Below are 14,377 nucleotides of genomic sequence, written 5' to 3'. Positions count from 1 at the left end.
AGCCATTACCCTGCCTGGGCAAGTGGATACTTGATGTAACGGTGGAATGCCATGCCTGCTGCTCAGTCTCATCTGACTCATTTGCAACCCCATGGACCATAGCCTGCTCGGCTCCTCTGTCCATGGTATTTCCCAGGCTAGAATACTGGAGTAGGTTGCCATTTCCAACTCCAGGGGATCTTCCTGACCCAGGGATCAAACCCACACCTATTGTGTCTCCTGCACTGACAGGCAGACTCTTTACTACTGTGCCACCTGGGGAAGCCCAATTACATTTTTTAACCAAATTTACAGCTACATGGTGGTGGTTGGTGGTGGTTTAGTAGCTAAGTCATGTCAGACTCTTGCGACCCCATGGACTGCAGCCCACCAGGCTCCTCTGTCCATGGTATTTCCCAGGGGAGAGCACTGGAGTAGGTTGTCTTTTCCTTTCTCATGGGATCTTCACAACCCAGGCATCTCCTGTGATGCAGGCAGACTCTTTACACAGAGCCACCAGGACATCATAATGGTCATTTCATACATAAAATTATTTTCATTTAAGACAATCCTTTACTGACTAATTCTTTTAAAGTGGCTGTGTAGTAAATTTATGCAACTGTTATTTTAAATAGAATCATTGAGTCAACTTAATTATTGTATCATTTTTCATTTGGAAAGAAATAAGTGGGTAATTTACACCTATGTGTTTGGTACTTTTACTAAGATTTGTAAAGTTATTTAATAGGTTTGGTGATATGTGGCCAAATTAATTAATCCAATACATGCTATAATAAGGGTTATATCAAGTAAGTGTGGCTCTGGCTCTCCATGGCTAGCTAGTAAACTGAGGTTTGAATAAGATACTTTGAGGGTTTTTTGGTCACGTCTAGATCTTTTTCGGAGAAGGAAATGGCAACCCACTCCAGTGTTCTTGCCTGGAGAATCCCAGGGATGGCGGAGCCTGGTGGGCTGCCATCTATGGGGTCGCACAGAGTCGGACACGACTGAAGCGAGTTAGCAGCAGCAGCAGCAGCAGCAGCAGCAGCAGCAGCAGCAGCAGCAGCAGCAGCAGCAGCAATTTCTAAGGTTTTTTTTTTTTAAAGTAATTTCAGATTTGTGGAAAAGTTGCTAAAAGAATAGAAAAAATTTCAACATACCCTTCATCCAGTTTCTCCAAATGTTATTATTTTATATATTTGCTCTATCAATTTATCTTCTCTCTCTGTGTGTGTGTATCTTTGTCTCTCCATCTACTTTTCTCTGTATACACATGTAAGTACATACATTTTCCTTAATTATTTGAGAGCAAGTTACACACATTGGGCTCTTTTACCTTTTAAATAGTTTATTGATACATACGTATGGGCTCACTGCTGCTGCTGTCACTTCAGTCATGTCTGACTGTGTGACCCCATAGACTGCAGCCCACCAGGCTCCTCTGTCCCTGGGATTCTCCAGGCAAGAATACTGGAGTGGGCTACCAATTCCTTTTCCAATGTATGGGCTCAATTGTGTCCATTTCTTTGTGACCCCTTGGATGGTAGCCTGCTAGGCTCCTTTGTCCATGGAATTTTCCAGCAAGAGTACTGGAGTGGTTTGCAATTTTCTACTTCAGAGGATCTTCTCTACCCAGGCATCAAATCTGTGTCTTCTGCATTGGCAGGCAGATTCTTTACCAATGAGCCATGTAGGAGGCCCCCAAATACTTTATTATGTATGTTCAAAATCACAGACATTCACCTGTATAAACATAATACCATTGAAAAATCCAAAAACTAATATAATAGACCTTAATCACATTTTCCTAGTGATCTCATCTCTGTCCTTTATGGTAAAAATAAATGCAAAATAAAAACAAACTTGTCCAGAATCTAACCTAGATTTACACTTTGTGTTTAGTTGTTGTGTACTGAGATACTTCTTGTGATACTTGTTAGCTCCTTGGTAGTTGAATGGCTATGGTAGCACTCAACATCTTACACAATGTCTATGTCTTTTAATTTTTTTTTTTTTTGAGTTTCTTGTGTTGGAGTGAGGAAATCTTGGCTCTGGAACTGTGTTTTCTATTTCATTATCATTCTCTTCAAATGACTTGCACTTGCTTTGTAAGAACTATTCTATACAGTAGGATGTCATAATGATTGCTTCCTGTAAAGTAATATAATTTGAGAGACCAGAATGATTTTAAAAATTATACCAAACAAGTATCTATAGTATTTTTAAAGTTTTTAATGGCTCCCCATCCCCACCCATCCCCACTTGGTATTTTACTAAAATTAGCATCAAATGGGAGGGAAAGTGGCCAAAAAACAAAACAGAATAAAACAAAACAAAAAACTTGAATGGAATGATATTCTCTTAAAACACTATTTCAATATTAACCAATTCTTTCTGTGAATTTTAAAAATAATCCCTCCAACTAAATCTTAATCCATTCTTTATTCCCTTGCTTTAATTATTATATAAAACAAATTGCTAATATGTTTATATCTGTGGCAGAAGTTTTAGTATACTTGAAGCCTGTCTGTATTAAATCATCTCTTAGCCTTCATCAACTTATAGTAAATACAACAGGCATCAGATCTATATTTGCTATGTATGAAAAGTATTTTACTGATGTGATTTTTTTTTACATTAATATACTGATCTTCAAGCTAGGCTTCAACAGTACATGAACCAAGAACTTCTAGATGTAAAAGCTGGATTTAGAAAAGGCAGAGGAACAAGAGATGAAATTGCCAGCATCATTAGATCACAGAAAAAGTAAGAAAATGCCAGAAAAACATTTATTTCTGCTTCATCTACTATGCTAAAGCCTTTGGCTGTGTGGATCACAGCAAACTGGAAAATTGTTAACAAGTTGGGAATGCCAGACCATCTCCTGAGATATTTGTATGCAGGTCAAAAAGTAACAGTTAGAACCAAACACGGTACAAAGGACTGGTTCAAGATCAGGAAAGGAGGATGTCAAGACTTTACATTGTTACCTTGCTAATTTAACTTATATGCAGAGTACATCATGCAAAATGCTTGGATGGATGAAGCACAAGCTGGAATCAAGATTGCCAGGAGAAATATCAACAACCTTAGATATGCAGATGATACCATTCTAATGGCAGAAAGTGAAGAGTAACTAAAGAGCCTCTTGATGAGTGTGAAAGAGGAAAGTAAAAAAAGTTGGCTTAAAACTCAGTATTCAAAACACTAAGATCATGGCATTTAGTCCCATCACTTCATGGCAAATAGATGGGGAAAAAGTGGAAACAATGACAGATTTTTATTTGCTCAGGCTCCAAAATCAATAGGGACAGTGATTGGAGCCATGAAATTAAAAGATGCTTGCTCCTTGGAAGAAAAGCTATGACAAACCTAGACAGTGTATTAAAAAGCAGAAATATCACTTTGCTGACAAAGGCCCATATACTCAAAGTTATGATTTTTTTCAGTAGTCATGTACGGATGTGAGAGTTGGACCATAACGAAGTCTGAGCACCGAAGAATGGGTTCTTTCAAACTGTGGTGCTGGAGAAGATTCTTGAGAGTCCCTAGGACAACAATAAGATCAAACCAGTCAATCCTAAAGGAAATCAACCCTGAATATTCATCGGAAGGACTGATGCTAAAACTGGAAGCTCCACTACTTTGCCCACCTGATGTGAAGACCCGATCAATTGGAAAAGACCCTGATGCTGGGAAAGACTGAGGGCAGAAGAAGAGGGCAGTAGAGGATGAGATGGTTGTATGGCATCACCAATTCAATGGACATGAGTTTCAGCAAATTCTGGGAGACAGTGAATGACAGGGAAGCCTGGCGTGCTACAGTCCACTGGGTCACAAAGGGTTGGACATGACTTAGCAACTGAACAACAACACATTGACCTCCAGAAATAATCAATACATGAACTGCAATTCAACAACTTAAGGATTTAACTTTAAAAAGACGGTAATTTCACCTTAGAACCACAGCTTCCTTCCCCTGCCTGAAATGTAGTGACTGTTCCTTGCATTCCAGGGAGACCAGCCCACATGTGTCAGTGCAGTGACTGACTACAGAGACACAACCTGAAGAACTTGATCAGTTTCCAAATAGAGATAATTTCAATATCAGAAATGGTTTATTTGAGTTGTTGGGCCACTTTAGAATTAAAAATAGCTTACATTTTTGAGGATTCAAAATAGCAGTATTCCAAACACACTGTTAAGTCTTCAACAAATGTCAGTTCATTTCTCTTTTCTTCTGCCCTTTAACTACACCCTTGTATCAGCTTAAATCCATTATGATACATTAATTTTAATGTGTTCCAATCAGAAAACACTTTTTTTTACCCTGTATGTATGTATATGTGTGTGTGTGTGTATATATATATATATATATATATATATATATATGTATGTATGTATATATGCCTATACACACATATATATAGCTCAGCTTTGAGTGGTGAATATTCATTTTGTGCCATGGCATATTAGCACATAGCATATTTTCAACTCTAAACACATTATATATGATAGATGATTTGCTGCACATGCTACTACTGCTTGGTTGTCAGCAGAGCTCAGTCCCCACTCCCTTCTCACAACCCTAAAATATATCATGGATGTTATAACTTCAATGAATAGAAATAATAAAGGAGCATCTTCAGTGTAATGGCCTCTGCAGTATTCTTCAGTAGTAGGTGATGAGTCAGTCAATATCTTAGTCCTCAATTATACTCTGTCTTAGAGTTATTACATAAATGACTGGGCTGCTACAATCTCATTAAGCCAAAGTTATTGAGAGTGGATTCTACTAATCCTTGGGTAAGTAGGCTAGTAAGGCTTCCCTAAAGTTGATGATAGCTCTGAAATTGTTGAAATTATAATGCAGTAAATGGAATGCTATTGAAAATAACCTTTTAGAATTAAAACACATGGTTAAAATAAGATAAATCTTTATCTAAGGTATATGAATTGATTCAATGATGAGTTTGGCTAAGTTATTCACACTATTAGTAGAGGAGATAGTCTTTTACCAGTAATAATAAATTCATGTATAGGCACAATTCAACAATCATCTATAGAAGGCTCTCAATTTATATACATTTGTATTTATAAAATGCTTGCATTATCAGGGTTGCTGTGAAAAATCCAATAAACAATTGTGGTACCTATAAAATATTTATATGTGAAGTAAATGGAGAACACAGAGTCATCTACTGAAAACACATGAATCTGATGCTGGATAAGGGTACGTGTGAGGCAATTGGACAATTTGCCTTTACTCAGCCATATTTTGTTTGAAAATAAGCAATATCTATGATTCAATTATGAAGCATATTGATTATTAAGGGGCAATATAGCTTCTATACTTTTAGTCTATAATGCCCATCATGCATTAAACATACAAACTATCCTAAAGATTAATATTAGTTTTCTTTTACTTCTTTAAAGCTACATAAATATACTTTTCTTTTTCCTGTTAGAACGTATTTTAGGCATTTGTTGAATGTTGACCAAAGAAAATAAAATTATAAATCTTTTTTTTATAATAAGGAAGACAAGTGAAAGCTATCTTACTGCTAAGTCACTTCAGTTGTGTCCGACTCTGCAACCCTATAGATAGCAGCCCAGCAGGCTCCCCCATCCCTGGGATTCTCCAGGCAAGAACATTGGAGTGGGTTGACATTTCCTTCTCCAATTCGTGAAAGAGAAAAGTGAAAGTGAAGTCTCTCAGACGTGTCCGACTCTTAGCGACCCCATGGATTGCAGCCTACAAGACTCCTCCACCCATGGGATTTTCCAGGCGAGAGTACTGGAGTGGGGTGACATTGCTTTCTCTGGAAAGCTATTTTACCAGGATATTAATGACCTGGATATCCAGATTCATTGTATAATAAAGTCACCCATTTGGATAGCTCTCCATTATATCTCTTTCAGTTCAGTTCAGTTCAGTCGCTCAGTCATGTCTGACTCTTTGCAACCCCATGAATCGCAGCATGCCACGCCTCCCTGTCCATTACCAACTCCCGGAGTTTACTCAGACTCACATTCATCGTGTCAGTGATGCCAACCAGCCATCCCATCCCCCGTCGTTCCCTTCTTCTCCTGCTGCCCCTAATCTCTCCCAGCAGCATAGTCTTTTCCAATGAGTCAATTCTTTGCATGAGGTGGCCAAAGTACTGGAGTTTCAGCTTTAGCATCATTCCTTCCAAAGAAATCCCAGGGCTGATCTCCTTCAGAATGGACTGGTTGGATCTCCTTGCAGTCCAAGGGACTCTCAACAGTCTTCTCCAACACCACAGTTCAAAAGCATCAATTCTTCGGCACTCAGCCTTCTTCACAGTCCAACTCTCACATCCATACATGACCACGAGAAAAACGATAGACTCCACTAGACAGACCTTAGTCAGCAAAGTAATGTCTCTGCTTTTGAATATGCTATCTAGGTTGGTCATAACTTTTCTTCCAAGGAGTAAGCGTCTTTTAATTTCATGGCTGCAATCACCATCTGCAGTGATTTTGGAGCCCAAAAAAATAAAGTCTGACACTGTTTCCACTCTTTCCCCATCTATTTCCCATGAAGTGATGAGACTGGATGCCATGATCTTCGTGTTCTGAATGTTGAGCTTTAAGCCAACTTTTTCACTCTCTTCTTTCACTTTCATCAAGAGGCTTTTTATTTCCTCTTCACTTTCTGCCATAGGGGTGGTGTCATCTGCATATCTGAGGTTATTGATATTTCTCCCGGAAATCTTAATTCCAGCTTGTATTTCTTCCAGTCTAGCGTTTCTCATGGTGTACTCTGTATATAAGTTACATAAGCATGGTGACAATATACAGCCTTGACGTACTCCTTTTCCTATTTGGAACCAGTCTGTTGTTCCATGTCCAGTTCTAACTGTTGCTTCCTGACCTGCAAACAGATTTCTCAAGAGGCAGGTCAGGTGGTCTGATATTCCCATCTCTTTCAGAATTTTCCACAGTTTATTGTGATCCACACGGTCAAAGGCTTTGGCATAGTCAATAAAGCAGAAATAGATGTTTTTCTGGAACTCTGAGTTAGTTCATCTTTTTGATTCGTGAAACTAGATTTGTGCTTATTCTCATTAATATCATATTCTTTTAATCTCTTGGTAGGCTGAAAGCAAAATGTGATTGCAATTATTGCACAATAATTTTCCTAATTTTTAATTAATTCCACAGCACTTACAATTTATTAGCTGTGGTTGGTGTTTTATCCATTCTCTGCTGCTATAGCAGTTCCTGGTTTCCTTTCTGTGGAATGGTAGCATGTTTCCCCTTCATACCTCTATGCAAATGAGGTACAGAAACAGGATCCTTCAACTACTAAACATCCTGCCAGAAGAGATCATTCGAGAAGCTGATCCAAAAAGTGATGATATTTCTTTATGGTGCCCCTAACATTTGACGTAAAGCCTGATATATATGCATATATATATATATATATATATATATATATATATATATATATAAATCAAGCTAATCTTAAGTAATTTGTCTCTTAAGTAGTCTGTCTCCATTCATCCCCCACTCTTATCTGTCCCATGTCTCCTAGAAGACTGTAGCCACAGGCCCTTAGTCTGTCCCGAGAAGAGGCCAAGCTTTATCAGATCACATGACTTTTGCAAGGGCAAATCCAGCTGCCTGGAATATTCATCTCTGTTCGTTTTATATAGAAAGTGCCTTCCTTTCCACTAGATTTTGTTTTAAATGTCAACTACTTAGCAAGACTGCACATCTATCCTGTCAAAAAATTAAAAAAAAAAAAAAAAACAAAAGAAGCTTTCCTTTATTCCCTTATTCTCTTCCTTGACTCCTTGCTTAGTTCCCTTTTGGCCTTGATACATGCAGTAATTACCTGTTCTCTTGTATACTTGGTTTTTATCTTTCCCCATTCAAAGATTATCTAAATGATGGCAGGGTTCATTCACCAGTATTTTTCCAATTTCTCTCTAGGCTCCTTTCAATATTCAGTAAGTACTACTGAATGAAACATGAATAAATAAATTAAATATTTAGTTACAAAAAGGTAGGCTAAAGCAGTGCAAATGGTACCTAGTAGACTTGAATTTGCGGGCTTTCCAGGTGGCACTAGTGGTAAAGAACCTGCCTGTCAATGCAGGAAACATAAGAAACATGGGTTTCATCCCGGGTCAGGAAGATACCCTGAGGAGGGCATGGCAACCCACTGCAGTACTGATGCCTGGAGAATCCTATGGACAGAAGAGCATGTTGGGCTACAGCCATAGGGTCACAAAGAGTTGGATATGACTGAATTGTTGCACACACACATCACAAGATACTCTTATACTCTAAGGTAACAATAATACAGGAAACAGGTCATTTTCAAGTGCTATACAGGAAAGTTCTTGATTAAAAAAAAGAAAAATTCCTGAAGAAATGTAATTTTCTTCCCTAAAGGCTAAAACCAAAATTATCAATGAATCAGGGTTCTCCCAGCTTATTTCATGAACTTTTAGCATTCCTACAACATGTATTGGTGATATAGGCCTTTCCATTGGTTATGTGGTAGCATACATTTAGCTTTTGGTGGAGGGATGAAGGTGACTGGTGTCAAATGAGTGCATATTTGTAACTTCTGGGCCACTGACCTTCTCTGTCTGTTTCCACAACTGTAAAACAAAGAAAGTAATACTTGTGCCAGGTTAAAATAAATGTTATTTTAATATATATATATAATATATATATATTGCATATATATTACCCATATAATATATGTAATTATAAATTATTTATATATTTAATTATATCTTATATATTTATAAATATATATGGAATTTAGGAAGATGGCAATGACGACCCTGTATGCAAGACAGGGAAAGAGACACAGATGTGTATAATGGACTTTTGGACTCAGAGGGAGAGGGAGAGGGTGGGATGATTTGGGAGAATGACATTCTAACATGTATACTATCATGTGAATTGAATCGCCAGTCTATGTCTGACGTAGGATGCAGCATGCTTGGGGCTGGTGCATGGGGATGACCCAGAGAGATGTTATGGGGAGGGAGGTAGGAGGGGGGGTTCATGTTTGGGAATGCATGTAAGAATTAAAGATTTTAAAATTAAAAATAAATTATATGTGATATATAATTATAACAAATATTTATAACATATAAAAGATAATTTCCAACGTTATCTTGAAAAATAAATAAGAAAATTCAGAATAGAGTAAGATAACTTGGAGAACAGTCTTTTGGTCTCTGTGGGAGAGGGAGAGGGTGGGATGATTTGGGAGAATGGCATTGAAACATGTATATCAGATAAGAAACGAATCGCCAGTCCAGATTCGATGCATGATACTGGATGCTTGGGGCTGGTGCACTGAGACGACCCAGAGAGATGGTACGGGGAGAGAGGAGGGAGGAGGGTTCAGGATGGGGAACACGTGTATACCTGTGGCAGATTCATGTTGATGTATGGAAAACCAATACAATATTGTAATTAACCTCCAATTAAAGTAAATAAATTTATATTCAAAAAAGTTTCAGCATGCTCTATTTATAGGGAAGTGAGCCCTCCTTCTTCCACGAACAAAAATGGTGGGGGAGAGACGAATTAGAAAATGACTTTATGAAAAGAGATGGTGGAAAAGTTTATTTTAAAATATCCAAAGTACTTAAACTGCATTTTGAAATGCATTTGTAAGAGAAGCATGGGCAGTGTTGGTGATACCCGGGGGGTTTAACTCTGCTTTATCAGAAGAGGAACAGCAATTGCACTTGGAGAAACAGACTGCATATCCTAAATGACGGAGATACGGGGAGGGCGGAGCAACTGTCGTTGCCTGATTCCTAGCCTGTTCCTTCTTCCACATGTTTTTCTAATTCCTTCACAAACTGATTACGTGGCTTTAGTTGTAAAATTCAGCCCCCTCCCAGAAGGCCCCTATAGATAGGGACTGGGGAAGGAGGAACGGACGGAAGAAAACCAGTCAGTCCCGCTGTGACTGTCCAGTGGAGGCGCGTTGCTGTGCGGCGATACCGCCGCGGAGCCGCTTTATTTGTTCATCAATGAGCATCTACTGCATCCCCTAGATACAGGTCAAGCCCACTGGAAATCGCAGCCACCCATCACAAGCAGTCTTCACTGTATTTCCAGAGCGGGAGCGCCGCCGATCTCTACGCACCGAGTGCGTGTGCCGGTAGGAGAGGGAACAGCTGAGCCTCAGGACGCGGGTGGAGTCAGCTCTGCGCTCCTGAGGCGCTCCCGGCGCTCTCCAGTCCTCGCTGCGCGCCTCCTCGCCCCATCTCCCCGCCGTCTCGGACTCCGGCTGCTCGGTTACGGTGCCCTTCCCGCTCTTCTAGACTCGCGCCTCCGCAGAAGACAGACGGCTCCTTGCACCTGGGCGCCACAGCTGAGCTTGCCTAACGGCCGGAGGGTGCCGGCTGGGAGGAGAAAGCGCGCGCACCTTCCTTGCTCTCCTCCCGGCGGCTCCGCCTCCCGCCAGTTCGGCGCATCGACGTCCGATGCGGCCCAATGGCGACTCTCAGCCGCTGCGGGCCCCGCCCCTCAAGGCACACCCACCAATGAGCGCTTGGCAGGGGCAGAACGCGTCCTGTGCCCGCCTCCCCGTCCAGGCCGCCGGAGCAAGCCGACCTGGGCGGAACCGAGGTACGGCCGCTCGACCGGCCCGGAGGCTCGGCACCACTTCAGCCCGCGGCCGGGCGGGCGGCGACGGCCCAGAGAGGGCGCCAGACACCGGCCGTAGCTGAGGCGGGCGGGCGGCGGGAGAGCAGGACGGCGGGGACGTGCGTCCAGCGCACGGAGCCCTGAGCCTGGCGGGGCCCGTACGAAGTCCGCGCTATGGAAGAGAAGTACTTGCCTGAGCTGATGGCAGAGAGAGACAGCCTGGACCCGTCCTTCGTGCACGCCTCGCGCCTGCTGGCCGAAGGTAGGACTTGCCCCCGGGTGGGCGCAGACCGCCGGCCCCTGTCGCCGCGGCGGGGCTCGGGGAGCGGAGTACGGGAGGACGCCTGTCTCCTTCGCGGAAACTGCCCTGGACGATGCTCGCCCAGAGCCGCGGCGGAGCTGGTCCTTGGGAGGCGGGTGCTACTTTCTCACTCCATTCGCGGCTGAATCCGGGTAGCCCGGAGCGGCGGGCGCTGGCTGTGAAGACAGTGCCCTTTAGGATCACTGATGGAGCGACGTTAAGGAGCTGCGTGGTCCACCGGGATGTTTTAACTCCGCCAAGGGAAGGGAAGTCAGTCTGGAGTGAATGGTGATCAACGTGGTGTTTGATGAGCTTCTTCTTATCTACAAATCAGTCCCCCCCCCCTTTCCCTTTTTCTTTCCCTTTTCCCCCTTTCTTTTCTCTTATTTTCTCTCCCTTCTGATTGAGAAGTGATTTTGATTTTCTTAGTCTAATTACAGTCTTTCCTATGGAAAGACTTAGTATTAACCTAGATTAAATTATGCGTGTTCTGTTTGTGCATGTGGAAGTGGCTGAAATGCATATCAGTTTATTTGAAGTGTGATGATTGTGTGCTCTGGGAGATGCTGGTCCCTGGGAACCCTCCACAATTGATCAACTGTTGTACCAAGTGTGCAGTGTATGTGTGTGTGTGCAGTGTGTGTGTGTGTGTGTGTGTGTGTGTGTGTGTACTTTAATGTTGAAAGAGATTTAATTCCCAGGGGAATATAAATATCTTTTCTTTTGTGTTCTTTTGAAGGGTTGTTTAAACACACACACACAGGAACTTCTGTATGATAGAAATATCTGTAGCAATCTACATTTACCTTTATAAAAACTAAAGACTTTCGTTTTTTTTTTTTGTGGGGGGGTGAATGTCTCAATAATGAGTTGCTTCATCATCAAATTGACTACAATGCAGTTTTGTTCCTTAGGTTCTTAGGAACTTACCTACAGCAAAACTAAAAGTAATAACTTTCTTCCCCTTAGCCCTTCAGCATCAAAAGAAATGTTTTCTTTTGTGAGATTTAGTTTTACATGGAAGGAGAAATTCTAATCCTCCATGTATGAATTAAATAGGCATTATACTTATTTAAATGTTTTATTGATGGATTGTTATTTGCAACAATAAAGTATCAGATATTTTTCTATTTTGTATATTAAGTAATTAAGTAATTAAAAACAACAATTGAAATATTGAACATGTGAAACAAGTAAACTACTTTTCAGGGGACAAGTTGATTTTGTAGAGGATTTGGAATGGAAAATGCAGTCATGCTTGCTACTTCTTGGTTACTAAATAAAAAAATGCAACCTAAAATTGTAAATGAAAGTTAAAAAATTAACCTCTAATCTAATCTATTAAAAATAAATAAACTACATAAAATAATAGGAACATTGAAAATTAATGGATTAACAAATATTCAAAATGATTAAAAATGTCATTGTGTTCCTAAATCATCTATTTCAATGCATTTTCCAGAAATGTCTTCATTTAGCTGATAAAGTCTTTAAAATAGAAAAAGTTACAAATTAATCATTTTCTCAGACCTGCTAATTGGACTTCTTTTGGGGACAGTAGGCTAGATGATTAATTCATAAGTTATTAATGAGAGTTAGTGTACTGAAAACTGCCAGACTAAAGCAATGCATGTGAGGAGCTCTAAACAGAGTATAGAAGTATTTCTCTGTGGTAAAACAGCCAGAAAAGTCTGTGAACCTGGTTCCTTAAAATTTTCTTAACATTTTATTTTTCTCAGAAATTTGGTTTCTTGATACTTAGGAACATGTTCCTATGTACTTTGTAATTTAATATTTTCCCAGTAGGGGGAAGCATGTTCTGCCTTTGTAATGAATTAGAAGTAAAAAGTGCCTAAATAGAAAAATGTCTAAGGAAGAAACAAAGATAGGTGTCCACATTTCAGAGGAATCATAAGGAGGAGGAGGAGGAGGGGAGTAATGATAATAATCTTGAGTATATAAAGAGACTCTTTGCAGCTGGCTGAAAGATCCACAAGATCTAAATTCTGTAATTGTACCCAAGCCTCTTCATGTTCTCATTGAACAGTGTCCTTCTGAATAAACCTTAACATACATTTTACATTACAGATCTTTCGTTGTTTTTTCAAAGGCCATCTACCTAGATTCTTAGGTCTTATTTCGAATCTCTATAGGAGAGTGTTGTTGAGATAATTTTATTTTTCACCCCTGGAAATGTACTGATTGAAGGCAGTGGCTATAAATACACCTGACATAGATGTTCGTTAGGAAAGAAGGTGTTCCATGAAGTACATTTCAGCCAGCACTGTGCAGAATGTCTCAAGACTGAGTGTGTAATAAAAATGATCCAGATGATTCAGTTCTTTGAAATGGTTTTTTGGAAGGTAATATATACAAGGTCAGTGATGTAAGCCACTGAGCATTCATAATGATTTGTTTTGCTGTTTTGATTGGTGGTAGATGCAAATCAGTGCTCCATGTGACTACAGACTTAGAATTGAAGGTCATGGGGTTAAAAGTGCTAGTTTGTTGGTTATTTTGTTATTTTTGTTGTAGTTTTTTTGTTTTGGTTGGGTGCTTTCAATCGGAATGAGTCTGACAAAGCTGATAGAAGAGCCTGAGCATTATATGTACTATGTTGTTACTTAGAAAAGATCTTAAATAATATGTTTTGAATAGTATAATATTGATTGAGTAATTCAAATAATTTTCTTCTGGATTATAATATTGTCTATTATCTATTTGTATGGAAGGTGCTTTGGAGCATGATAAAACAGCAGATTCAGCACAATCCTTGAAGTTCCACTCAGTCTCTGAATTTGCTTGCCAGATGAAATTAGATGAGGTTATTTATATCTATGATACTTCAGGGAAGCACACTAAACTGTGAATCCAGATACCTGGATTTTAATTCCACTTTGCCCAAAATGAATCTTGGTAAATTTCCCTTCCCTGGGCCAGTTTTCTTGTCTCTCAAATTGAGGAGCTGGACTAGATGATCTGTATGCTTCTTTGTAACTCTAATTAAGTCTGGGCCTGCTCCTGATGCAAAGGAGTGCAATTGGTATATTTGGAATACCAAAATCAGTGTTTAAACATTTTGGAAACTTTTTTCATTTCTTAGTTTAATGATTAATAATATGTTTATTGCATTGTATTGCAGTTTGAGGCATACACATTATTTTGGGCATTGGGAAAAGATTTATGTTCTTACTGAACTATTTTCAATGCTTGGGAGTTAAAAATGTATATACATGGAAATATTCTTTTTTTTTTGCAGTAAAATGTGTCTATCTGCTGATAGACATAGATCTGTTCAAATGTATATGTTCAATTATGGTGATTCCATACCTTTAGAAGGATTAATAAATTCTTATCCAATTCAGAGTGTTTGAGTTCTCTGTCTCTTCACAAATATTGGACAATTCATCATTGTTTTGGTTTACTCATCATATGATA

At 39.7% G+C, this 14,377-nt stretch overlaps 1 protein-coding gene across 2 annotated transcripts in view; it reads left to right on the top strand.

Moving 5' to 3' along the window:
- Positions 1–10,584: 10,584 nt before the first annotated feature.
- Positions 10,585–14,377, top strand: part of KHDRBS2 (KH RNA binding domain containing, signal transduction associated 2) — a 796,734-nt gene continuing 792,941 nt past the window's right edge. For both annotated transcript variants that reach the window (XM_060403569.1, XM_027958372.3), the window contains exon 1: positions 10,585–10,900. In XM_060403569.1, coding sequence (XP_060259552.1) covers positions 10,813–10,900 — 88 coding nt within the window. In that variant the 5' untranslated portion in view covers positions 10,585–10,812. The remainder of the gene's footprint in view (positions 10,901–14,377) is intronic.

The sequence above is a fragment of the Ovis aries genome, chromosome 20 (genome assembly GCF_016772045.2).
Source record: "Ovis aries strain OAR_USU_Benz2616 breed Rambouillet chromosome 20, ARS-UI_Ramb_v3.0, whole genome shotgun sequence".
In the NCBI taxonomy this organism is placed as follows: Eukaryota; Metazoa; Chordata; class Mammalia; order Artiodactyla; family Bovidae; genus Ovis; species Ovis aries.
This window is presented reverse-complemented; position numbering and strand designations above follow the sequence as displayed.